At 41.7% G+C, this 27,802-nt stretch overlaps 1 protein-coding gene across 3 annotated transcripts in view; it reads right to left on the reverse strand.

The window, feature by feature from the left end:
• The window catches only part of LOC102194642 (disks large-associated protein 1-like), a 167,052-nt gene that overhangs the window by 15,019 nt on the left and 124,231 nt on the right, over positions 1 to 27,802 (reverse strand). For all 3 annotated transcript variants that reach the window (XM_013911991.1, XM_013911989.1, XM_013911990.1), the window contains exons 6-11: positions 7,291 to 7,415; positions 4,663 to 4,788; positions 4,359 to 4,517; positions 3,971 to 4,053; positions 3,016 to 3,061; positions 1,399 to 1,680 (exon numbers count right to left, since the gene is read on the reverse strand). In XM_013911991.1, coding sequence (XP_013767445.1) covers positions 1,399 to 1,680; positions 3,016 to 3,061; positions 3,971 to 4,053; positions 4,359 to 4,517; positions 4,663 to 4,788; positions 7,291 to 7,415 — 821 coding nt within the window. The remainder of the gene's footprint in view (positions 1 to 1,398; positions 1,681 to 3,015; positions 3,062 to 3,970; positions 4,054 to 4,358; positions 4,518 to 4,662; positions 4,789 to 7,290; positions 7,416 to 27,802) is intronic.

Here is a 27,802-nt window from a genome sequence, read left to right on the forward strand (position 1 = left end):
TCCGTGTTGGTGTACTGTCAGGTGTTTAGGGGTGTGTGCTTGTGTATGTGAGGGTGCGGTCGTGGCAGGCACTTTTAGGCCTGGTGGGTGTGGCACTGCCAGCTGACCGGTCCCACCCAGGAATCCACACACACCTGGCGCCGATCAAGCCTCGTCAGAGGAGCTTCAAAACAGTGTGGCTGAGAGCTCCTCGACGCTGGATCGTTGAGTGACTTCCTGTCAGTCTCAGTTATTGTGCAAGGTTAGTGCAAGTCTGCCGTTAGATTTTGTACTCACGGCTGCCTTTTGTATGCGTGTTTCCTCAGGAGGAATTGTGGCGACCAGGAGGCAGCACACGGACAGTACACAGGGAACGGAGACAGAGCACGGGATAAGGGAGAAGACACGGAACGGGAGTCGGGATCGCACGGGGGATTTATTGTTGTTTGGATTCTCACCCCTGTAAATAAATGCACTGCCTTTAGCGTCAAGTCCTGCATTTTGGGTCCTCATTTCTCACATCCCCACGGTCTGGCTGGCAGACCGTGACAGTAATACCTGGTGGGCCGGTCTCTAGTCAAAATCCCCGGGCCGATGTTTTGTCCCAGTCCAGCCCTCGGCACAACAGGTGTATTAGGTGTATGGACCAATGTTTTCTTTTCTAATCAAATCAAAAAGCTTTAATGAGCAGCTGGATTTGTCTCGCATTACCTGGTTGGACACAGAGGACATCGAAATGCAGCTGATTGAACTGTAAAGCTCGACTCTGTGGGGGTCAAAGTTTGCAGAACTATGAAAGCAGCTGGAAGCCACAGCTGTGCGTGTTCATGGAGCTGCATTTTCATCACTACCTGACAAGTTTAACTGTCTTCAGAACATTGCAGAGGCCTTATTGACAGTGTTTGGCTCTACATGTCTGTGTGAGCAGATTTTCTCCCACATGAGTCCTCGGGTAGCCTCTGAATGCTGGACACTCGGAGACCTGTGTCTCTGAGTGGGAGACCAGAGATCACATTAACATGTGTGTCTCTGTATTAACAAACATGCCATATTGGCCCAGTTTGTTTTTCTTATCATTGTTGTGAGGAGACCAAAAACATAAAAAAACATAAAAAGTCTTTTTCTTTTTTCAAAATAGCTGATAACTATTCGCTGATAGCTGCCAACATCTGCCAACAAATATAATTCTATTCTAAGTTTTACTATATATTGTGTAACTGTTAATATAGAGCGTTATTACATCTATTGCTAATGCAATCATATGGCACATTGACTTCTGAGGAAATTTTAGATGCACTCATCATCAGAAAGGTTGCCGACCCCTGATCTAGAAAACAGGCAAAACTTATGAGTGCAACTGTAAATGTAATGTAAAACTAAAGTTAACCAAATAGTATCACTGAATATTCTCCCACATACCTCCAGTATAGCAGAACTGTTGAAACTGACATCAAGTTGGTCATCTGTTACACTGTCTATCCATGGGTCTGGAGGGGGAAGGATGGATGGGTCAAAGCCCACATCCTCATAGTCATCAGAGGCACAGGCATGGTAGTGGTTCCCTGAGCCCTGGATGCTGACGGTGGAAGTGGTGGCATCGCGGGAATATTGCCGAGGGATGGCACGAGATGACAGCATTTCCATGTCAGTGTCCGGGGAGTTTATAGGTGTGTCTAGTAGGTCTGGCATGTCCAGATCTGCCTGGATGGAATAATGAGTACAGAAATCAGTGGATTTGTGAGCAGTGCAGGTCTGTTATACCTGTTTGCATTTGTTGCTAAATGATGTTCACCCTCATTTAGAGATGAAGTGAAGGGGCCATAAAAAAAAATCAACTGATAGTTCAAACCCGACTTTCTCAGAAACAGATGATGTTTTTTACAAGTGTAATATGTTTAATGAGTAGAACGGAGTGGGCCCAAATTTGGTTTTTTTATTAGTTTTTTGGCTTTTTTTTACTTTACTTTTGAGAAATATTCAAATGAAAAGACGATTTATACTCGATTAAAACTGCAACCAAATACCACCGCAATCTCAAGCCAAAATTGATCTTTTTAAAGCTCAACATTTGTTCTTAAGTAGCTTTGAGCATCAGTAATCAGTGTAGCATCATGTGCTATGTCATAGTTTCAATACCAAAACTGCACCAACCGAATGTCTGTCATGTCAACTAACAGAAAAAAGCACTGATACCCTCAATAATTAATTATTTTATGACATTTCATCTTAAAAAAAAACAAAACTGCATTTTGGATAAACTTTTAAAGAACGATATCACCATTTGAGTTCGGTGCCTATATTCTTGTTTTACATTTTGTTGCCAGGCTCATCTTCAAGCTGTGATTGATTGATTGTTTGAAGGTTGAGCGCCTTCAAATATTGCACAAATACAAGAAAGCAGTCCTACATATGTGTTTATTATATGCACTGAAGGAAATGTACTGTTCAAAAATTACTCCGAAATTCCTCACAGTGTTTCTGGAGGGCAAGGTAACGCCATCCTGCGAGTATCCAGAAAGTAAGAAACGAAAGAAAGGGTTTTGTTTGGGTATTCCTCGACTACAAGGACTTCAGTAAAAGACTGTTATCCTTTGAATACTAATAGATAAAAAAAGGCTCTCAGAGTGGGTAATCCAGCACAAAAAATGTAGCATTCATAAAGCTCCATAATTGGCTGCAAGTGAATACTATGCGAATTAAACTGTAAATATATATATTTTCTGATTATAACAGAAATAGTGACAAACAAACAAAAGACATATGTGCCTTTTTTAAATGTAAATATCTCATAAGCTAAGAGGCATCATTGATCTCAAGCAAACTGCCAACTCTTGGACCATGTTCTGGTTCAGTATAGTATTTCTCATGTTTTTAAAAATATGGGTGTTTTGTTAAAATATAGCCAGTGCATTTCTTTTACCTTGCAGCTCTGGTGCAGGTTTTTCTTTAGCACTGCTTTAAACTCAAAGCAACCAGTGTGTCTCAAGGAAGCTGCAAGCATTATTTTGTATGGGTGCAGTCGGTACCAAAACTTACCTGCACAGCTGCTGTCACACTATTGGAGCGCTGGAACCGACGATACCTGAGCATCAGAGGGGGAAAAAAGAATAAATACTAGAATAAAATTTCTGCCCTCTGCTTTCAGAGAACATACGTCTTCACATACACATCTTTAAAATGTTGTAAGTTTACATTTGCACTAGTCTATTCTTTTTCCATCTAACAATTGCTACTTTTTTGTTTGGAGATTTGAGGTTCCCTGTGACTCTACGATGTCAGTTGTGAGAAGAGGTGTAAAATGAATGCTACCAGAGGTTATAAAAGATTTTCTAAATGCATTAGTGCCATCTGAGCTTAACTGTTCAGTGCTCCAATAAAAGAAATAAAAAAGTTGCAAGTAGCGCAAAATAAGGATGAAGTAGCTGCTTGTAAATTAGATGCATCATAATCTGGGCTGGCTTACAGTTTGACACTGTCAGTTTTGCTAAATCAACAGTCTTTCTCCACCATCATGACAGAAAAAGTTATGCTTTTCCAAACTGTTTAGATACAGCTGAATGTTTGTATCTTGGTCACATCCAACCTGGAGACCCTGAAGCAGATAACACATGCTTAAATGGTCTTAAGGGGTATCAAACTAGCACATTAAATGGCTACAAATACACAACCCATGTCCACTAGTAGATGGGATGTTAGGATGCTGAAAACCTGGATTATGAAGGATTCTTCCAGACTCAAAAGACAGAGGATGAATGAATGAAATAACTTGTGTAAGTACTGCTTCCCTTGCTTGCACTCTCAGAGGAAAAGCACACAGAAAAAAACATGCAGGAGAAAACAAAAGAGAACATTTAAAACAGTCAACTGTTTGAAATGTGCTTCCCAGTAATAGCTTCAAAGAAATGTATAAATGACAAAAGAAGTAGAAAATAGGGCTATTGTGTTATTGTGTTTAGATACATTAGGCTAAATCCAACAAAAAAAGTCTCACCCTCTGTCATCTTCCACTTGCACACCTACAGAGGTGAACTTGGAGGGGTCCTCTGGATCCGGAACATCCTCTGGTCCGTCAACCTAGAGGAGGCAAAAAGAGCAAAACTAAAAAGCTTCATAAAAATGAATATGCATTTCTTTATGTAAAGGAGACCCATGACAGATTACAGATTAATAGCAGATCTAGAATTTTTAGAAAAATAGTAATAGTCATCGTAACAAAGAGGTGAAACAGACCCCTACTTTGTGTGAAGCTTGTTAAATATTCTCTATCCAGCAGGGTAACATGTGGTTCTTAGCAGAAATGAAAACACAGATAAACAAGCTCCACATAATTTATAAGTAACTGAAGCTCAATATTTCGTTGACCGTGATCTCACGTATACCTGGATGCCTATGGAGAGACATTTTCCCTTCCTGAACGCATCTTTCCTATAATCATCCCGGTGGTCTTCAACTACTTGCCCCCTGCTCAGGATTGAGGGGATGGTGGTGTTGACTGTCATGGTGCTATTGTTGACATGCTGACTGGCTGGTCCGTGGACCTATGCAAGAATATTGAGAACACTGTAAATACAATATTCAGTAAGACAATAAAAATACAGTGTATTCTAGCGGAAATTGGAAAATATTTGTGGGTGTTTATTACAACGATGCTTACAGTAAAAACTAAAGCACTAAAGCACTGACCTGAGCATTAGCAGCCTCTATGGCAGCTGTCAAGGCCTTCATGCTGTCAATGCTTTCTGTGGAGTTACTGAGCCCTGATTGGATGGTCATGTCACCTCTAGGTCCCTCTTCTTCCATGTAGGCATCCTGGTTAGTTTTAGAATACACAGTCATTTTAAGACAAGTTATATCACACACCTTCATCCATCCATCCATGAATAAAACCATGAATCAGCTGATGAACATTACCTGATGCTGCTGAAGTGAAGCAGAGTAAAGTTACAGAGGTCTTATTAGAGACACAGCTAAGCATTTTGCAATTTGGTAGAATTTGTAAAAGTTTAAATTTCTTCGGTATTGAACAGCAGAAATTAGGCATTCTTGTTGGAGGTCATTTTGGGGGAAAAAACCAGCAGCCAACAGCACCATACACAACAGTAGACTGGTGCTTAATAAGCAGGCGAATAATGCAGAAAATAGAGATTTGAGATGGTCAACTGTTCTTGAAGTACAAGAAGCTGGTGGTGGAAGCGAAACGGCAAAAGTTTTTAAAAAGCGCAGTTTTTATATTCTTTTGTGCTGCTCCAGTGAATTTTGGTCAGAGAGTGACAAAACCTGCAAAATCTGTGAGATGTCGCCCTTTAGCACCCGACGTGCCCGTGTACACGCCGTTGGGTGAACGGGGTGACCGTGCTCTGTGTTTACATCTTTTTAGTGGAATCCGTTACCTGCTCGCATTTGCTGTTTTAGCTGTTTGGCAGTTGTTGAAATAGTTTTGTAAGCTTTAGCCTGAGATTCTGGCGTTTCTGGCAAAATACATTTATATTTAAAAAATTATTCAGGATTTAATGAATTGAAATCGCTTCATTCAAACTAAAATCGATTTGAACCAGGAAAATCCATTTTTTATACCCACCCCAATCCTGGTGCCACATGCACTTATGGACATCCTTATGTTCGAACATGGTCTTCATTGTGGACAAACTGCACAGAAGACCAGTAATAAAACACCACCAAGATTCAGATTAGTTCTCTCAATCACACCACTCCACATCTCGCTGTTGTTGCCCATGTGAGCGTTGAAGTGTCCCAGTAGCACAAGGGAGTCACCATCAGAGGGGATACTCCCAAGAGCATCCCAATGTACCCACAAAGGCCAAGTCCAGTCTGGAACAGAGTCCAGCCCCTGTCCAGGAAACTAGTTTCAGAGCCCAAGCCATGTGTTAAGCTAAACCTGACTATATCTAGCTGGTATCGCTCAACCTCATGCACTAGCACATGCTCCTTTCCCACCAGTGAGGTGACATTCCATGTACCAATAGCCAGCCTTGATTGTTGGGGATTGGACTGCAGGGCCTCCTTCATTACATGAAGTTCATCGATCATCAAATTATTTACCTGTTATTGGGGCAGGTTCTTAGTATTTTTGCTTCTGTGCATCACCACAGTGAATTTTAAACAAGACCCTTAGCTTTAACTCTGGGGATTTACCAAAAGTATTGTATTAACAGATTAGAAACTACATTCCCCTATTTTCAGATACCCGAAAATAATTGGACAAGCATGTTCAAGTGAGACCTACTCCCTCATTGGTTTATAACCAATTCAGAAGATAAGAGATCTGGAAATGATTGCACTCAATAGCAATCATTTATGTGCAGGAACTCTCAACATGAGGTTCATGCACATAAAGGAGGCCATCACTAGGCTGAAAAAACAAAATAAACCTATCAGAGAGATACCACAAAGTTTAGGAATGTCTAAATCAGGGATGTCAGATGGTCTGCTGGAACAGGTAATGCACTGTCCAACTCTGTAACCAGGATGACCAGATTAACCAGAAAACATCTAAAAGTGCAGTTCTGTAAAAATAAAATCTTTAGACAGATGAAACTCATGAACAACTCATTGATTCAGTTCTATTTCTACTGGGTCAATTCACAGCAACAGTCGCCTCAAGTCATAAGCTAAAGAAGATAACATCATCTGTCAACCAGGCAATGTTATGACATGAAGATGTATGTCTGCCAGTGGAACTGAATAAATAGTGTATATTGATGAATTATGTGACTGCTGAGCAGGGGTATAGTCAAATTTAGACTAATTGTACAAAACGGATTGGGTGATTTTTCACAGTGAAAATTAATAATGACCCTCAAAGCAAAGAAATAGAATATTCTACAGTGACAAATCAGTCATCTGATCTCAACCAAAGAGGACAAAACTGAAGGCAGACGAGACCCACAACAAGCAACAACTGAAGGTCACTGCACAAAGGTCTGGCAGAGCATCTCAAGGAAAAAAATACAGCACATGATGATATCCATGGGATCTAGACTTCAGGGAGTCAATGACCTGAAAGGACTTTCATCCAAATATTAAAATTAATTCCTATGTTTTAAATTGTGTTGAAAATGATGGACTGCGTATAAAAACAGTTAATGCAGGTTTTTTCTGTTTTTTACTAAATTCCAAATTATGGACGAAACTGCACAAGACCTAGTGTGAATGCAAGCACTATTACTTAGGAAACAATGAAAGTACGTATGCTTCCTTTATGTTGCTATGAATGACACCTACATGGTACACATAAGGATGTAACCACACAAAGAGCAGATTAACATGATGGACTAATTCTTTGTGCAGTACCTGTGCAGACTCTGTGCTGCTCTGGGCTGTAATGGAGATGTATGGCTTGGAGGCTGTGGAGCAGGTTGAAGTTCTGGGTGGCACTGGAGGAGGAGTTTTCTTGTAAGTGGTGATGCAAGATGAAACTAAAGGAACAAGAAAGAAGAAGAGAAAACGGGAAGATGAGGAGACAGGATATGTTATAAATTAGTTTGATATACAAATACTGCACCAGAATGACAAGATTTGAGGTAACTATGCCTACAACCAAAGTTGTATTTTTACATTTGTACCCAGATACAATACCCACAGAAGATAACTGATCACATTTTCGATACCAGAAAACCTACATCATCTTTAAGGACATCTTTTATTTATTTAATTCTAAAAATGGATGTGGATATATCAGAACTATGACACAATATTAAGCCACATTTTCACAAAAGTGAAAGCTATTTTTTATGATGCTGAAAGGTGCAAGTTCAATAATGCAACGAAAAACTATAATCCTATATACTCTGAAGTAAAAATTAAAAGAAAAATGAAAAAACAAAGCCGGTGTAGCCAACTGAAAGTGGCTGGGGTAGATGAATATAAAACCTAAGGACATGTTGTGGACTTGTGGACAGGAACATGTGTCCTTATAACTGTGTGAAACAGATTTGTTTAAGTGATGTATAAATAAGCCTCTGCTTTATTACACGTTCCACACAATGGATTTAATGTCACAGGTTCAATGCTGGGTGACAAAACAACACAACAAAGTTTTCATGAAAACTTTTTGTGACAGTTTTGCAAGGGTACTGATCTAGAGCTATCAGTTTAGTTTTAAATTAAATATAAATAGTGTGCAGGGAGATATGCATTGTGAATAGGCCTCCAAAATATGTAATTGACCAATAATTATGTAATCACAAGGGATAATTAAATGACCAGTCATCTTAAGTTAGTTTATGTAAGAACAACGTTTCCTTAAAAACATGCAGTGGTAGATATTTATGCTTGACACACACTAGGGGAGCAGTTAGGGTGGGGGCACAACAGTCTAATCCCCAGCTACTGAAACTAGGTTTTAGAACATAGAACACCATTTCATACTGTGTTATACCTATTCTAGTTATAACTGAGAAAATATTGCCTTAGTATATTTTAGCCAGAATTATCAGACTCTTCCATCACAGTAGATGGTAAATGGACTGGTTCTTATATAGGAATTTTCTACTCTATTTGAGCAATCGAAGGGCTTTACACAACTTGCCTCTTTTTTTCTATGCAAGTGCTTTCTATCTAACATTTGCATGGATTCATACTCCAATGGATGCATCAGTGAGCAACTTGGAGTTAGTATCATGCCCAAGGCTATTTGGCATGCATACTGGATTGTCTGTAGAAGACGATCAAATCAACTTCCGGTTAGTAGGTGACTTGCTCTACCACCTGAGCTACAGCCACCCCAATAAGATCTCACACTTGTAAGTTGGTGGAATAGGTCTTGGAAATAAAAATATAATGATAAAATACAATCAGCTGCAAGTTTAACCAATAGAACAAATAAGAAAATATCATGTATAAAATGATTCTTACTCTTACTGATAGTCTGACCATGGAGGCTAGGTATGTGTGTCTGTATGTGTGTGGGTGTGTGTTGTAGTGGCAGATTTCCATACTCTATGCATTGATCACATGTTTGAATAATATCACTTTAGTAATAGTAAAATCACTTTGTCTCAAAGTTATAGATATGTAGGATGTTATCACAAGTGGGCCTTGTGCTGATTACACCTTCACAGTGGGGCCATTGTATGTAGGTTAGAGACATCCAGGTGCCACATGTAAGGGAGGTGACGGGTGGTTGTAAATTTCCCTTTTGGAGGAAGGGTTTGAGGATGAGCTGAACTGGGAGGTATAGAGCTACGTGATGTGCTGTGGAATTTCCTTTGTCTGAGTTTGGTCAGGTCGTATATAAGAGTTCAGGGCGGTGCCCATCTTTAGAGACCTTTTGGTGTGTTACCTGAGTGTTTTCTCATGTTCATGTGAAAATAAGGTAATGATACATGCAACTGAAGTAAGATTGCATAAACTGAATAAAACAGAAGGATATACACATGTGACTGAAAGTTCAAATGTGATGGAATTACTGAAAAGTCATGCTAAGAATAACATGGAAAAGAAGATGTTATACAGTCATTTTAAAGTTTGTTTTAAATTGTGTATGTAGAAAAGTCAGAAAGAAAGAGGATGATAAGTCGTGATATCTTCTGACGTCATCTCAGAAGATGTTACATCCAGAGAGAGAGGAGAAAGGATGACCTGGTACAAAAGTGTTGTGCAGAAGAAATAAGCTGCTCTTCCCTTAAGTGAAAATACATTGATGTTGTTTTTTTTTTGCACTAATAAAGTTGTGGAGTTGTAAAGTATTTTGTCTAGTGTCAATTATATCATCAGTTATATCATTATCGCAAATTTTCAAATGTATATCGTGACAAATATTTTTGGTCATATCGCCCTGCTCTAACTGTGACTACTGGAACAAGAAGGCATAGGTGGGCAAGAGATAAAATCAGGGCACTGTCGGAATGTCACTACACAAGTAACACCAGCGGAAAGGGTCACATGAAGAGGACAGGGGACCTGTGGAATCTTTGATACACAGTATCATGTCTGACGACGAAACAACTACTAGCTCAGTGTTCCAAAATTCAGAAGAAGGGACTGCTATCACAGCTGGAGATCAACAAGGTACAAAACAAATACTATGGCAAGGGGGAGGTAGGATGGGGGGGGATATCATCACCATGTGTGAATGCAGCACTATGGACAATCCCTACTGTGACCATCACCAAAACCAATCAGCTGATCTATACCACGGCAGCAGTGATCAGTGAGATGCTTGGCTACAAGATAAACCGCCACAAGGAGCAGTACCCTCCATGGAGAAGGAGACTAGAGTACACCACAGCAACCTCCCTAAACAGAAATTATCACAGTGGCAGACATCCAAGAAAGGGTCTCCAGTTTGAAGAGTTGGACAGCACCAGGCCCTGATTCACACCTGCTGGTAAAAGAAGCTGACTGCACTCCATGAGCATCTGACAGCACAAAAGAACCAGCTTTTAATCAACAAGAGACACCCAGAATGTCTGACTGAAGGCCAGACAGTCCTGTTCCCCAAGGATCCCCAGAAGGGACTGGTCCAATCCAAAAACTGCCCAATAACCTGCCTCAGGACTGCATGGAAGCTCCTGTCAGGCATCATAGCGGCCAACCACTGCCACTGCCTGGATTGACTACAGGAAGGCCTATGACTCAATGCCCCACACCTGGATCCTGGAATGCCTAGAACTGTACAAGATCAACAGGACCCTAAGAGCCTTCATCAGGAATACAATGGGGATGTGGCGTACAACACTTGAAACTAACATCAAGTCCATAGCACAAGTCACCATTAAGTGCGGGATCGACCAAGGAGATGCTCTGTCTCCACTGCTGTTCTGCATAAGCCTGAACCCTCTCAGTGACGTCATTAATAAGACTGACTATGGATACTGACTACGCAATGGAGCAGTTTTCAGCCACCTCCTGTACATGGATGACATCAAGCTGTATGCCAAGAGTGATTGAGACATTGATTCACTGATCCACACTACCAGCATGTCCCAGACATCGGAATATCATTCGGACTGGAGAATTATTTTGAGCAAAAAGTTAAATTTGAGTGAAAAAAATTCATTGAGGTGTGCAAGAAATGTATTTCACTGTTTGCTATTATCCATATACACACACAATAACATGTTGCTCAGTTGTTGGCATTTGCTCTTGCTCTAATCGTAGGCTTCTGTTTATGTTCTGCTTGTGATCCATGTGTTCTGTGCCATTTGTTCTGTTCTTGGTTTAGTTGATAGGTTTGTTTATTTCTTTTGTATTTTCATTCGGTTCCTTCTAATTTGTCTTCTCACTGAGTCTTGACGTCTGTTTGTGTCAAGCATGTGTGTCTTAATCTCGATTTCAATGTTAGTTATTTCCTGTCTTATATCTCTTGTCCTGTGTGCTTTGGGTTTAGTTCCATTTTCCCCAGTTTCATTATCTGTGATAGTTTCAGCTGTGTTCGTGCCTGTTGCCTATTCCCTGATTATCCTGTGTGTGTATAAATTTTCTTCGTTTTTTATTGCTTTTTGTTGTGTTCTCCCTCTTGCTGTGTGCCCTTTGGGTTTTTTGATGACCAGATGAAGCCTCGTAAAACCTTGAAATTTTCTATGACTCCCACCCTGTCACTCATCAAAACCTTTTGTCATTTCAACTATTTGTAACAGCTGCTTTGTTGCGTTGCAATAGTGTCAAGCATGGAAACAATCACTGCCAAGAATAGAGTTAAAAACGCCTTCATTTCATTTTGTGTGGTTCATTCATTGATTTAATCTGTTTTTGATTTCATTTAATTTGGAATAGTTTCAAAATGTCAGAAATTTGCCTTGGTTAAATTGGCAACTCTATTGACATATTTTTTTCAGATAGTCTCAGATGCTTCATACTGTTAGTCCACAGCATGCTAATCAGGTTTATGTCAGAATAAATTTTAACAGCACCAATATACTGGTCTCAGCTGGAGTGCTGTGAGCATGAGCAACAACCTTAAAATAGCAACTTTAATAACAGTGGTCAGGATTATAGCAATACGATTGTCCTCAGTCTGTGTTCTCTTTGAAATTATTGGAAAAGCTTAAAGTATGACCAAGTTAAGTTGTTGCCTTTCTCTGGTTAGTTCTTCATGTTGATCAGTCATTAACTGAAGGCAAAATCTTGAGATTATGCCTTGTAGTTTATAGGTACTATAAGGAATGTAGTCCTTTTATACATCCTTGTATGTTACTGACAAAATAACCTTAACATTTCCCGTTGGAGACTGGTAGATTGGATGGAAAATGCAGCCAATTTAAAGGAACAAGTTTAACTGTGAAGACATTTTATTTACAATTTAAAAAAATTTAAAATCCTCCAAAATGTCAAATCTTCAACTACATGTTCACATGGTAAAAGTTCTCATGGTCACTGAATTGAAATGAAACCCTTATCACTATCTTCTGCACTTCACTACAGTGGACAATATTTGCTCTTAGAAATCTGTGGTCGATCTTGAAAAATACATCTTTAATCTCAGTAAGAATTTAACCTGGATATATAAAGCACATAGAAATTGTGCAAAAATAATATTTAACAATAATATTTGATCCTTGGATCAAAAGGAGGGAATTCTGCAACACTAAGTCAAAGAACTGGCTAATGAAGGACATAATACACATAGATGATGACCTGTGGGTCTGGATATATTGGTCTTGGGCTCAGAAAACAACACTAGCCTACTATTTGTGTACTTAATTCTCTGCCTTAAGACTTACAACTTTGCTGCAAGCATTCAGGGAAAAAAATAAAGAAAATTTGAACTTTTGACCTCACTTTAGGGGATCCAGTTGGCTCTGTTAGCCACTTAAGCCCCACGCCCCGGTACCAGGGGCAAAAAGGAGGAGATCAAGTTTAATCGGTTATAATGTGGGGTGAGAAATTTAAGTCCCACGTGTGGTATCCACAGAGACCTCTGAATCTCAGCCAAAATCTCATATAAACTATTTCTACAACCACCAAACACAACGAAAACAAGCCATGATTAAACGAGCAGTTGCGTAAATGCGCACAAGTCCGCTAAACAAACAAAACCAAACAAGAAATTCTTCAAACTTCATGTAACCGGCTAAAGAAAGGCTAGTTATCATGCAGAGCTATTACTGACTCCAAACACCAAGTTTCACCATGCTCTGACCAAAGTTCAGTGAATGAGCCACAACCACAAAAACACATAGCTGCGCAAATGCGCTAAGACAGAAATTGGCTTACCGTACCGATTTTCTGCATTATTTTCGCCGGTAGCCACATGATTATCAGCAGCAATACTCTAAACACAACAGGAAAGCCACAATTTCGGTGACTTGTAAACATAAGTACAAACCAATGTTCCAAGCCTGAAGCCAAAAAGACCCTGGAACTTTTTTACTGTAAAAGATGGACTGGTTCACAGCTGTTTGGTCCAGTATAATTCGTACCTATCTTCCTTTTATCCATGTTACTTAGGTGTAAAAACAAAAAAGAACAAAAAACAAAATACTGATAGATAGCGCAGTGGTAAGACTACAAGCCTTTTGGGTGGGTCGTGGGTTCAACTCCCAGCTAGCGTCTGCATCCAGTAAGGGTCCCTAGGCCAGATCTTCCATGCTCACCAAACCTACCTTGGACATGAGTGAGAGACAGAAAAATGAAACCATACTCGCTTGGACGTTGCCCAGATTAACAAGGTCCACGTCACGTGTTGAGGAACCAACACGAGTATATATAAGGAGGACATTATGTGCTGCAAGTGGGTAAGCTATGTACATTATATAAATATAAATAGAACAAAATAAAACAATCTGGAAATTTACAGCTTGTGTACATTGCGTGAGGAGGGTGTTAAAGTGTCTTGTGCTATAGCGAGGTCAGAAGGATTCAGGATGATATGAGAATGTGGTAATGAGTCCTGTCTCAGTCACTTAAGGATGATGGGGGGGCTGATTGAACACACGAATGGCCTGAGGATAAAAACTCCTCTTGAGCCTCTCTGTTCTTGTTCGGATGGTGTCGAACCTTCTGCCTGATTTCAGAAGCTGGAACAGTTCGTTGCTGGGATGGGACGGGTCCTTCAAAATCTGTATCCTTGACACAGCTATTTCCATACCAGGATGTGATGTTCTGTGTGAGGATGCTCTCCACAGCGCCTGTATAGAAAGTCCTGAGGATAACTGGAGAGACTCTGAACTTCCTCAGTTGTCGTAGGTGGTACAGGCGCTGCCTAGCCTCTTTTGTCTGGACCTGAATGTGGGCAGACCATGTCAGATCTGAGATGTGGACACTGAGATACTTGAAGGACTGCACACTCTCCACTGGAGCTCCATTAATTACAATCGGCTTGTAGTCTCTGTGCTGACTACTTCTGAAGTCCACCACCAGCTCCTTGGTCTCGCTGACGTTCAGCTGGAGGTGGTTGTCCTGGCACCACGATGCCAGATTCTTCACTTCATCCATGTAGGCCGCCTCATTGTTGTTGGAGATGGCACCCAACACCAATGTGTCGTCAGCAAATTTCACAATGGTTTTGGAGTCGTGGGTGGCCACACAGTCTGAAGTGTAGAGGGAATAGAGCATTGGCGAGAGGACACACCCCTGTGGCGCTCCCGTGCTGATGGTGATGCTGTTGGAGATGCACCTACCCACCCTCACCACCTGAGTTCTGCCAGTGAGAAAGTCCAACACCCATGCACACAGACAGCTGTTGAGTCCTAGATCCCTCAGCTTTGTGAACAGTCTACCGGGCACTATTGTGTTGAGCTGTAATCAACAAACAGCATTCTCACATAGTTACCCTGTTTCTTGTCCACGTGGCTGAGGGTGGTGTGCAGGACGTGGGCGATGGTGTCCTCCATGGATCTGTTGGGTCAGTAGGCGAACTGGAAGGGATCTGTGGTGTCTGGGTTTTCTTCAACAGCCTCTCGAACACCTTCATAACCACCGAGGTCAGTGCAACTGGCCGGTAGTCATTCAGGCATGAGGGCTTGTTGTTCTTGGGGACAGGGATGATAGTAGATCTCTTGAAGCATGTGGGGACCACAGACTTAGCCAGGTACTCGTTGACAATCAAAGTGAACACACCTGCTAGCTGGTTAGCACAGCACCGCAGCAGACAGTGATGCCGTCTGGCCCCGCCGCTTTCCTTGTGCTCACTCTCATGAGCGCTGCTTGAACGTCATGCTCTGCAATGCTGATCGCCGGTCCCTCTCTGATGACATCACTGACCTCAGTTGTCAGGCAGTCATTAGAATTAGCCGCCTGGCTAACCTCGAAATGGGCTGAGAAGTGGGCTACTAGAACAGGAAGGCATGCGTGGGCAAGAGATGAATATAGGGTGCTGCTGGAATGCTACTACGCAAGTAACCCCAGTGGAAGGGGTTACATGACTAGGATAAGGGACCAATGGAATCTTCGATACCCAGCATCCAGATTGAAGTAGTAGCTCAGTGTTCCAACACTCAGAAAAAAGAACTGCTCTCACTAGAGATTGACGAGGTACAGCACATATGCTATGGTGAGCCAGGACTGCAGGTCAGGGGGGACTCGTCACCATCGTCCCCACCCAAGATTGGGTACCAAGCCCCAAGTGCAATGGAAGAATGATCGTTGAGTGCGAGAGGAACTGACCTGAAAGATAGGATCATGGCAAAGCTTGGAAAGGCCAAAGAGAAAGACAGCCGTAGTGATAGACAAAGCGACTTTTCCAGATTACTTACAACCTCCTCTTTCTGCATAAAAACAGTGTTGGAAAAAACATAGATACCATACCCCCGTAAGCATCAGTAAAGCAGTATTACACTGCAAAAATGGCATAAAAAAGGTAATTAACAATGGAAGAAAGACAGACCATCATACAGTCCCGATCAAAAGTTTAAGACCACTAGAAAAATGGCAAAAAATCATATTTTGCATGGTTGGATCTTAAAAAGGTTCCACGTAGAGCTTCAATATGCAACAAGAAGAAATGGGAGTGAGACAAAAGATTTTTTGAGCATGCAATTTATTGAAAACAACGCTTAAACTGAAACAGGCTGTTTTGACAAAATGTTTTGTCTCACTCCTCTTTCTTCTTGTTGCATGTTAAAGCTTGACTTGGAATTTCAAGCTGCAGGTTTGACAAAACAAGTTCCAGCAAGAAAGCCATTGGTAAGATGTCAGAATAAGACAAAGAGGCTTGGCAGGGCCATGAAACACTGCTATTGGACTACTGAAGACTGGAAGAAGGTATTATGGACTGATGAATCAAAGTTTAAAATCTTTGGTTCATCATGCAGGATCTTTGTACACCGTCGAGTAGGCGAAAGGAAGGTTTCACACTGTATGGCATCAACTGTCAAACATGGAGGAAGAAGTGTTATGGTGTGGGGCTGTTTTACTGGATCCAGTGTTGGTGACTTGTACAGAGTGAGAGGCACCCTGAACCAAAACAGCTACCACAGCATTCTGCAACACCATACAGTATCCTCTGGTGTGCACCAGTTGGTCAGGGGTTCAACTTACACCAAGATAATGACCCAAAACACAAGTCCAAGCTATGCCAGAACAACCTCAGGAAAAAAGAACAAGATGGTAAGCTTGAAAACATAGAATGGCCAGCACAGTCTCTAGTAGGGCTGGGTTTAAAAAATCGATTTCTGGATTTTAGTCGCCAAACAGCTAAAACAGTAAATGAGGGCAGATAAACGGATTCCACACAAAGAAGTACACACAAAGCACGGATCCCCCCATTTACCTGATGGCATGTACATGGACACACCATTGGGTGCTGAAAGCCAACACCTCACAGATTCTGAAGCTGCAGGTTTCATTGAAGATTGAGCCCCTCCCAAATGACCAAGCTCCTGATTCTCTTTCTAAGGTTGAATCCAGATACAAGAAGCAGAAGAAATTAGTTTCTGCTACTTGTATGTGTAGTCTTATTTGTTTGATCACTACAAACATGGAACATGTAAATTTACAGAAAGAAAAGCCTCCCTCCTCTTCCCTGACTTTATTGGGTCAGCTTTTCAGAGCAATGAGCCTGTCTCCGCTCTTCCACTTCTGTTTGGATATAGCGTATTTCAGCACAGATTTTTCGGGTTGCTTTTAGATGGGGTCAGGGCAATTCATCAGATGGTTTTCAATGTATCAGCAGAATGCTAAACGTTCACTGATGTTTGTTTTTAGAAGCATACTCTCATTCTTTCTATTCATGCACTTGTTCTTTTTATTTATTAAGCTAGTACCGTCATACACTCATTCATTTTATTTCTTTTTATTTATTAAGTCACTTGTGTTGTACGTAGTGCCAACGTAGGACAGTTTTCCAATTTCGTTGCACTATTGTACTAGGTGTGACTGTGCAATGACAATAAAGAGTTATCTCTCTTATTTCTTATCTTTACCCTCTTGCTGTTAGAAGCCAGTTCTTTTGGTTGATCCATGACTTCGGATAATCTGGATTTCTTTCTTCTACATGTTTAGGAATACAACAAACAACGTTGCATATAAAAAAGAAAATGTAGATTAGGGCTAGTAGGGGATAAAATACGTGGATATTTATTTCTCCTCTGCACTTCAAAATATATATAGTGAATGTTGTATTGACAGATCTGGTGTTTTGCGAGGTATTAAAATCTACAGTAGTATACAATGCAATCAATACAATGCAATGCAATCAAATTAAAGGATACCCTAAACAAAATCCTATCTCTGGTACTGGAAATGGGTAATGGGTAATATCTCTAAAATATGAAACATCCTGTCTCAGAGTGACGCTGAAAAACTAGTTCATGCATTTATTTCTTCTAGGCTGGACTGGGCTTGAAATTCATTGTTATCAAGAAGTCCTAAAACCTCCCGTTCCCATGTTTCATTCCATGTCTCCCCTTTCTGTGTTGTGCGTTCATGTATGTTCTCCCCAGCCCGTCATGTCTCTCTCTCTCTCGCCCATGGGTTGAGTGTAATAGTCTGTCATGTCACACGTGTGTCTCTCGCCCCTCTGTGTCTTGTATCCACGTTTGTATCTCTCTGTGTCCCTCTCTCTTGCTCACTCATCCCTGTCAAACCCACATGTCTTAGGTCTATGTCTCAGGGTTTCCTGTTTTACTTTGACAGTATTTTGTCCTGTGTTCAGTGTGTTCAGTTTTGCTTCCGCCTGGGTCATTATGTTTATTCACCCCAGCTCTGTTCTCCGTGTGTTCCCTCTTTCCTTGTCACCCTTGTGTGTATTTATGGTGTGAGCTGTCATTTGTTCTTCGTCAGCTTGTCTGTTAACATCTGTTAACGTAGCTCTGTTTCCATGGTTCTTCTACATACTCCACGTTTCAGTTGTTATACATTTAGTTTTCCTACTTCAGGTTTTTCAAGAGAGCGCAGTTGCAGTATTGGTAGTGATGGCCAAATGAAGCTTTCTGAAGCATTGAAGCTTGTATTGAAAAACGGTTCATTACATAAAGCTTTCAACACAGTACTTTTTGGGGACATCTGATGGCCAAAAATATGAAGAGCAGCTTAAATCTACAACTTAAAATAAACTGCTTCATTATAATTGCCCACTTTATAGAGCTGAATTATTTACAACTCATGTTTGATATCATGTCACAGTTCTGTCTGATATCAGGCTGATATGGTGCTTTTAACATGTATTATGTGTGTGTGTGTTGCACAAATCCTGCCAATGATTCACTTCCTTATAAACTTCCTTATACATTTACTTCCTTATAAACCATTAAATCAGGTACTGAAGCAGTGACATGCCGAATGAAAATTTGGACGTCACTGGTCACGTGACTCTGTTCAGACAAACCAAGCCTCGACATAGTGTTTCTGAAGCAGCTTCAAATGTGCCATCACTAGCTATTGGGCACATGATCCAGAGCATGGAGGGTAAGCTAACACGTAGCAAGAGGCACCTTGCAAACTGACTCGACAGTGGACGTCTAGGCATGGTTTAAGTTGTATGCGTCACTTACTATGAGTACACATTAATTCCTGCCTGGAAAGGACAGTCTTGAACCTTTTGTCATTTAGGGAATCAGCTTGTGTAGAAGTGGAGTGTTTATTAATCTGTTCACTATGTGGCTAGTTCATGCTGCTAAGGCTAGCTGTTATGTTACACACTCCTAAGCTGTAAGCTAAAATGAGTTTGGTGTTCTGCAATGTATTGGGTGTATTTACAAAATATATAAGGCACCGTTTGGTTTGGTGAGTAGACTAGGAAAGTTGTGCACAAAAATGATAAAATAAAATAACAAAAAAATGATACGAAGACCCCATTTAATGAAAAATTCAAGTTACGAAGGCACTTAACGGCAATATTTCTGCCCTGCAAAATGCCCGCGTAACGAAAATGCCCGTACATTAATTAACGTAAATGTAAGTTTTAGTTTTAATGTTTAGAATTAAATTCCTGTATATGTTTTGTTTACAGCCCACACACACACCCACTCCCACACCTACAAGTTTTTGTATGACACACCTGTAAGCCTGTGGTTGCATTACTTGCATTAACACAACATTATCTGTTGTGTTAAAAAATTACAGTAAAGAAGAAATAACCTTATTCCTGTGGTTCTGACGGACACCCTAAGGTGAACACCACTGCTATTCAACCTGTACAGCGTGTGACTCTTGCATGTTCACGTCAAACAGAATTTCTCAGAAATGTTTAACTTCTGAGCTGGACAGTGTTGGACAGATTTTTTTGTTTTTGAACAGGATGTTTATTGTGACTGTGTTTCTGAGTGTGATTATAATTTCATGAATTTTTGTTTTTACAACTTTCTAAGTTTATTTTTGAGTCTGATAATGAAACCAGTGAGATTATTGCATCTCAGGACTAGATAATTTTCAAGGTGATTGTTATGACCTTGTTAGGCATGAGATTGAGTAACAAGTCTATAAAAACAGAGACTGAGTTCTTAGTCCCCTTAGAGACAAGAGACAATGGGACCTTATCCCCCACGATGAGGTAGCTAATCGGTACCTTATCATCCCAAGGATCGTCCCAAAGATTGTCCCAAGGATCGTCCCAAGGATCCCAGGTTCTTATTGTTATGTTATCTTGGGCCTTTTTGCCCCCTGGTAGGGTCTCCCATGGCAAATTGATCCCGGGTGAGGGACCAGACAAAGAGCGATTCAGAAGACCCCTATGAGAAGACGATCGAGGGAAAAGTTTACCCTGCCCGGGAAAGGGTTACCAGAGCCCGCTCTGGAGCCAGCCCGGGGAGGGTGCCCGAGGGTGAACATCTGGTGGGGGGGGCCTTAGTCCATGGGGCCCGGCCAGGCACAGCCCGAAAAAGGGACATGGGCCCATCTTTCTGCAGGCCCACCACCCACAGGAGGCAACGTAGGGGTCAGGTGCATTGTGGTCCTGGCGGACTGATCCCCAGCCACAGAGACTGGCAATTGGGACATGGAATGTCACCTCTCTGGTGAGGAAGGAGCCTGAGGCAACACACCTCCGGGTTGGTGAACGGATCCTGACTGTCGTCTGCGCTTAGTGGCAGTTCAGAGTACCCAGCCTTCTTCGAGTCCCTGGGTAGGGTACTGGAGGGTGCTCCGCCTGAGGACTCTGTTGTCCTACTGGGAAACTTCAGTGCTCATGTGGGCAACAACAGCGAGACCTGGAGGGGCGTGATTGGGAGGAACGGCATCCGGGATCTGAACCTGAGCTGTGTTTTGTTATTGGACTTCTGTGCAAACCACAGTTTGACCATAACGAACACCATGTTTGAATATAAGTGCATGTGGCACTAGGACACTCTAGGCCACAGGTCGATGATTGATTTTGTAATCGTATCACCAGACCTGAGACCATATGTTTTGGACACTTGGGTAAAGAGAGGGGCTGAGCTGTCAATTGATCATGACCTGGTGGTGAGTTGGATCAGGTGGCGGGGGAGGATGCTGGACACACCTGGCGCGCCTAAAAGTACAGTGAGGGTGTGCAGGGAACGCCTAGCAGGGGCCGCAGGTCCGCAAGATCTTCAGCGCACACCTGCGGCAGAGCTTCAACAGCATTTCGAGGGAGGCTAGGGACATTGAGTCTGAATGGACCATGTTCAGCATCTGCATTGCCACAAGATGGTTGATGCCTGTCATGGTGGCAACCCCCGAACCAAATGGTGAACACCAGAAGTGAGCTGAAGAAGGAGTCCTATCGGGCTTGGTTACCCTGTGGGACTTTGGAGGCAGCTTCTAGGTACCGACAGGTGCGGCCAGTGGCTGAAGCAAAAACTTGGGTGGTGGAGATGTTTGGAGAGGCCATGGAAAAAGAATTTCGGACCGCCTCGAAGAGATTCTGGCAAACCGTCAGGCGACTCAGGAGGGGAAAGTGCGCTACCTGCATAGTGTATAGTGGAGGTGGTGGACTGCTGACTTTGACTGAGAAAATTGTTGGGCAGTGGAAGGAATACTTTGAGGGCCTCCTTAATTCCACTGGCAAGTCATCCGTGGAGGAAGCAAAGTCTGGGAATGAAGAAGATGACCCGCTGGGGCGAGGTCACTGAGGGAGTTAAACAACTCCTTGATGGCAGACCTCTACGGTGGATGAGGTCCGCCCTGAAGGCTCTGAATGTTGTAGGGCTGTCCTGGTTGACACGCCTCTACAATGTTGCGTGGAGATCACGGGAGGTACCTCTTGGTGATTCCCATCTTTAAGAAAGGGGACCGGAGGGTGTGTTCCAACTATAGGGAAATCACACTCCTGAGCCTCCCTGGGAAAGTCTATGCCAGGATCCTGGAAAGGAGAGTCCATCCGTTGGCCTCAGGTACAGGAGGAACAATGCGGTTTTCGTCCTGGTCATGGAACACTGGACCAGCTCTTTATCATCTCAGGGATACTTGAGGGTGCATGGGAGTTTGCCTAGTGTGTTAGTCTACATGTGTTTGTGGACTTTGACTGTGTCCCTTGGAGTGTCCTGTGGGGGTGCTCCAGGAGTATGGGGTGTTTGGCCCATTGCTACGGGCCATTCACTTGTTATACAACCGTTGCAAGAGCTTGATCCGCATAGCCGGCAATAAGTCGGACTTGTTCCTGGTGGGTGATGGGCTCTGCCAGGGCTGCCCTTTGTCCCCGATTCTGTTCGTAATTTTTATGGACAGAATTTGTAGGCACAGCCAAGTGGTGAAAGGCTTTCACTTGGGCGACCTTAGAATCTTTTCTCTGCTTTTCACAGATGATGTGTTTCTGTTGGCTTCATCGGGTGATGGCCTCAAGCTCGCACTGGAACAGTTTTGTAACCGATTGTGAAGCGGAGGGAATGAAGCCATGGCTCTCGGAATAGGGGGGATTGCCCACTCGGGGTCAGGGACGAGTTCCTGCTCCAAGTGGAAGAGTTTAAGTATCTTGGTTGATCTACGTCCCTACCCTCACCTATGGTCACAAGCTGTGGCTAGTGTTATGGCCCTGGGCCTTGGAGGGAGTGAGACTGCCTTTTTTTTTTCATGCAAATCCAAGTGTGCTATGACTCGTGGGTGATTGGTTTCTGGGAGACCCATGCCAGCCCTCTTTTATGCAGAATGAAGTGTGCCAGACCACGCGGACGATTGGCTGCCTGGAGATCCCATGACACTCCAAGAGAAAATGACTGGCTGTTTGTGTGCACCTGTGGGTATAAAAGGCTGAAGATCCTTCACACTACGGGGACTGCTGCTCAGAAGTGAACATGCAGTGTCCTCGTCTGCCTCGCGTTTCAACTTTGTTTGTCAAACCTGTTCGCTGTGTTGCACTTTGTCTGTTAAACCTGGTATCAATGTTCCCTCTAAGCTGATACCAATTGTGCACTGCTGGCATGGTCTCTGCGCAGAGAAAATCTGCGTTGCGCACAAAGAAACCCCAAAAAACTCACCCGAATTGAAATTAAAATGAATACTTTAACAATTCTGTTTTGCAGTGTTAGTCAGTAAGTGACTGGCTGCTCCTGTATGGGATTAGAACGATGCCACCTTATCCCATAGTCTAGCCAATGATGCCATTCACACTCGTATAAATGCTGCTAATCAACGTCGTTGACAGGCTATGACAACATCCTTATGTGCCGACACTGTTTTAGCTAGCAAAGCGGCTGATGAGGAGTGAAGCCACGTTAATGACAACGTGTACAACCATTGGAGATGTGAGCAGGACAGACGGAACAATTGACGGAAAAACTGTGGACTTTATACCAGTTTTTAAATTGTGTTGATAGACCACGTAAAACCAGCGTTATGATAAAAATGTTTGTTTTTTTCCTGAATACTATAGTTGTTTATATTTACTGCGGGAAGAAGTGGTAAAAACTGTGTTTTATGAGGAAAATGCTCAAAAGCTCCGCCTGTGAGCAAAAACAAAACCAAAAAACCCCCAGCCTTTCCTATTGGTCGAAAAATGTACAATGTCGACCAATCAAAAAATGATATGGCAACATGGCATGTAGTTGTTTAGGAAGGGAGGAAGTTTTAGGAGTGACGGCGGTGTTTGGGATGTGGGAGATTTGCGACATTTAACGCAAATCTTGTGTAGTTAGTGTGTAGTTAGTGTGTAGTGTAGTCAATAGTTTTGTTGTGTGTCAGAACAATGAGGCGACTGCTGAGTGTTACAGGTGTTACAGTAGTGATACATCTCCTGTTGTCAGGCCTGCAGGTATCAGGCTGTTGTTCTCCTTTATCTCATGGTGGACAGAATTTTTTTTTTTTTGGAGCGGCACAAATAATTTGTGTGGCATCAAATTTGATGCAGAACAGCTGATTGTTCAGTAAATAGTTTGAAATGTTTATTTTAAAAATGCCTTGGCTGCAGTTTTTAGGTAAACAGCTGCAAAAAACTTTGTTTGCATAACGTTTTTTAAAGAAGTGACTATATAATTAATTGCCCAACATTGGTCATTATTTACTATTTATTTACTGAGTTACAGGACTCTTTCCCAGACCACAGACTCATACTCATTATACCAGTCAGAGCTTTATAAAAAAAAAAAAAAAAAAAAAAAAAAAAAAAAAAAGGAAGTTGTATTTTCAAAATTGGAGTTCAAGTTATTTTTACTTCCAATAGTGTTAACATACTACACAGGTCATGATTTGAGGTCTTCTTTTTAATTTTCACTGTACGTGGGCTAAAGCAGTTAATTAAAAGTAGTCTAACATAAATGTAAATGCTCCAATTTGATTATTTTATTAAACCATGTAACTTGGATGGATTCGATGCTGGTGTGACCACAGTGCATACGTCTACGTTCGCTCAGACACATGAAAAATTAGAGGGAACATTGCCTGGTATACAGCTGAACTTAGTTTCATTAGAATTTTGTGATGCTGGCTTGCCTTTGTTAACCCTTAGCTTTTACTCTTGACTGTTTTTTTCTTTATGTATTTTGCCCAGTGGTCTGTTAAACAGCCCTGTTGGTTTTCCATTTAAAGTTTGTAATAAAACCTGTTATTTTACTCAGTTTTCGTGTGGGGGTTTGTGTATGTTACTCCACTCACACTAGTGACCAAAAGAATCAGATTGCAGATACAAGCAGCAGAAATGGGCTTCCTCTTAAGGGTGGCTGGGTCTCCCTTAGAGATAGAGTGAGAAGTTCAGCCATCTGGGAACGGCTCAGAGTAGAGCCAATTTTCCTTCACATTGAAAGGAGACAGCTGAGATTTTTCCTTCCCACTGTCGCCAAAGTGCTTGCTCATAGCGGGTCATATGATTGTTGGGTTTTTCTCTGTATCTATTATTGTACGATCTACTGTACAATATAAAGCGCCTTGAGGTGACTGTTGTTGTGATTTGGCGCTATATAAATAAAATTGAATTGAAATTGAATTGAGGTGGTTTGGGCATCTGACAAGGATGCCTCCTGGGCACCTCCTGGGTGAGGTGTTCTGGGCATGTCCCACCAGGAGGAGGCCCCGGGCAGACCCAGGACACGCTGGAGAGATTATATCTCTCGGAGATATAATCTACCCTGCAACCGTACCAGTGCCTCGAGTGAGGGTGGCTGGGACTCAACTGGTCTGGGATCGGGAACAGGGACTCGCACTTGTACCTGTTCCTCAGGTGGGGACAACGGGCACCCAGTCGTCACCTGTGCCAGTCCCAGCTTCCAGGATAAGGGCAGCCATGACCCAGCTTTTCCTTGCACCCTTACCAACTCCTCGGGTGGGAGTGGCTGGTGTCCATGTACTTGTGTCATCTTAGTCTAATACGTAACTGTTTCAGATCATCAAACAAATTTAAGTGTGAGAAACATACAAGGAAGGGGGCAAACACTTTTTTACACCACTGTATCTTTACAAACTCAACCTTCCATCCTTCATGAAGGTGTTTGCATTGTTTTAAAAGAACTTGTCATCCAATTATCACACTTGAATGCAAATGCACTTTTTTTTTAAAACTTTTTAGGACTGTTCCTTAAAGTGAATAGTTTGATGTTAAGAATGCAAATGCCTGAAGTTCCTAATCTTTGCAATTGTTGTCTATGAATTACTTTGTCAGCTATAAATGTGTTGAAGAGCAAAAGCAGTCAGCTCCATAGTTAGTTCATGGACATCCATGTTCATTTCCAAAAGTTGATTCTGTTCATCTGGACGCAGCGTTTTCAGTGGGAGAAACGTTTCGTCACTCATCCAAGTGACTTCTTCAGTCTCAGCTGACTGCAGGTTTCCCCACTCTTATAATGACTGAAACCAGCCCACTGAAGGAACAATGGGCTTTTTTCTTTCTGAAATAAATATTATATCATTGATGTCATGTGTAACCTCAGTAGCTCAAAAGAGAACACAGAGAAGGCTAATGGGAAAGTTTGGCTATGGGAGGAAGTACAAAGAGAGGAGGTGATTAGCTGGGCTTACACAGCACATCAGCCTCCTCTGCTTAACTCAAACTGACCTCATTTAATTTTTTTCAATCAGGCCTCTCAGTCTTCTGTTCTCATTCATTCAACCACAATGATACTTACAACTTCTTCTTTGTCTTATTTCACTGTCTTATTTACTACAAACATTATCGTGCTTCAGCTGTCATATTGCTCTCTTGCTTAAAGGACAGCATCAGGGAACTACAGCACAAAACCTTTAAAATGTAGACTAGTGACAACTCTAATCATCTGAACTGTCAGCACTGAAGTGATATCATCCGATTTTAAAATGCTATTTGCTTAACATTAGGTTTCAGGAATAAAAAAAAACAAACACCTGACCTGGTCATTGTATCCCGACATTTTCGCATTGCTTGAGCTTTCTGCCTAATTATCTAAGCCATGCTGACTAGTAATATATTAGTGATATAACACATCATACATGTGCTGCAGTCCTAAACTTGTCTAGACATTATTCAGTAGAGGCTCTTCCATTTAAACAGTCTCTAAAATTTGAAATGTACCGTCTCAGTGACGCTAAAAAACTAGTTCATGCATTTATTACTTCCAGGCTGGACGACTGTAATTCATTATTATCAGGAAGTCCTAAAAGCTCCCTGAAAAGTCTTCAGCTGATCCAAAATGCTGCAGCAAGAGTCCTGACAGGGACTAGAAAGAGAGAGCAGATTTCTCCTGTTTTGGCTTCCTGTTAAATCCAGAATTCAAAATCAAAAAGATTATGTAGTTTAGTTAGTCGTAGTTTTTCCTTCTAAGTGAAGTATACTCCCGGTTAAGATTATCAATGAACACAGAGTACGAGATGAACAGGTCCAGAAAAATAAAATCATTAAAGAACTAAACTGTCTAATTAGTTATCTTGGTGTTTTTTTATCTTGTGGTTACAGATGCATGTGTTAGGTTCTATTGTGTTTTTTTGTTTTTTGCTCATTCTAAATAATGTTTTTATTAATCCATGTATGTATTTATTATTTTGTGGTGGTGAGGAGGAGTGCAATGGGTCTGTGTGGTCTAAACCCTCTCTCCAAAGCAAATTTCTCCCAAGGGAGACAAACAGACAGACTATGACTTTTGGGTCCTCCTCTTTTTTCCACACGATCTGCCATTGCATATCATGACACTACCTTACAATATTAAATGCCTTGAGGCGACTGTTGTTGTGATCTGGCGGTGTATAAATAAAATTGAATGGAAAAGAGCCCATGTAAGAATGCATGCGTGAGAATTCAATATTACAACAAGAAAGCCCCTAGAGTTTATGAGTTCAAATGCTAGAGTAACTTTTATCATAACCACCCCAGCCATGTGGAAGTGATGCTGATCATCCACTGTACTGAATTTAGAGAAATGCATTAAAATGCACTTTAGGGAAAAATATTTACATACACACTTTTGCATGTCTGTGTTTGTGTCCATGCACCCTCTCTGTTAACTATGGGAAATCCCAGAGCAGATTCAAATGTAGGTTAACTCCAGTTAAACATAAAAATAAAACACACATGAACACAGCCTTTTACAGTGTTATCCTTGTGGGATTTCTGGTTCATTGTTTCATTGCTGCAGTTCATAAAAAACTGCAGTTGTGCACATAACTATATCTCAAAGCATTTTCGTGTGTGTGTGTGTGTGTGTGTGTGTGTGTGTGTGTGTGTGTTAGACTGCACTACGGTTTATCAGACTGTGGGTTCTTGTTTTCAGTGGACTGCCTCTGAAAACAGACCAGGACAGCGACTAAACCAGAGCACATGATGGAAACAGCTCCTTAACTGAGCAATTTTAACAATTTATTCCATGACACAATTTGGAGTTTTTCATTTTCTCATTTTCATGATAAAGCTGTTAGTAGAGACGGGTCTTCCAGCGGAATCTGCATGAATATTGAAGATACTTATATTGTCTAGACGGAGGAATAATCACACGTGGGGCATCGGCTTTTCACCGGAACAACACTTAGTTTTTATTATTGAACTCTCGCGTGCACTCTGCAGCATAACAGGAAGCATCCTTTCAAAATAAAATCACAACAGATGACAACGAGGGCATACCTATTAACTAGCTCA

This window comes from Pundamilia nyererei, unplaced genomic scaffold (genome assembly GCF_000239375.1).
Source record: "Pundamilia nyererei isolate P.nyererei 1_Seehausen unplaced genomic scaffold, PunNye1.0 scaffold00077, whole genome shotgun sequence".
NCBI classification, from domain to species: Eukaryota; Metazoa; Chordata; class Actinopteri; order Cichliformes; family Cichlidae; genus Pundamilia; species Pundamilia nyererei.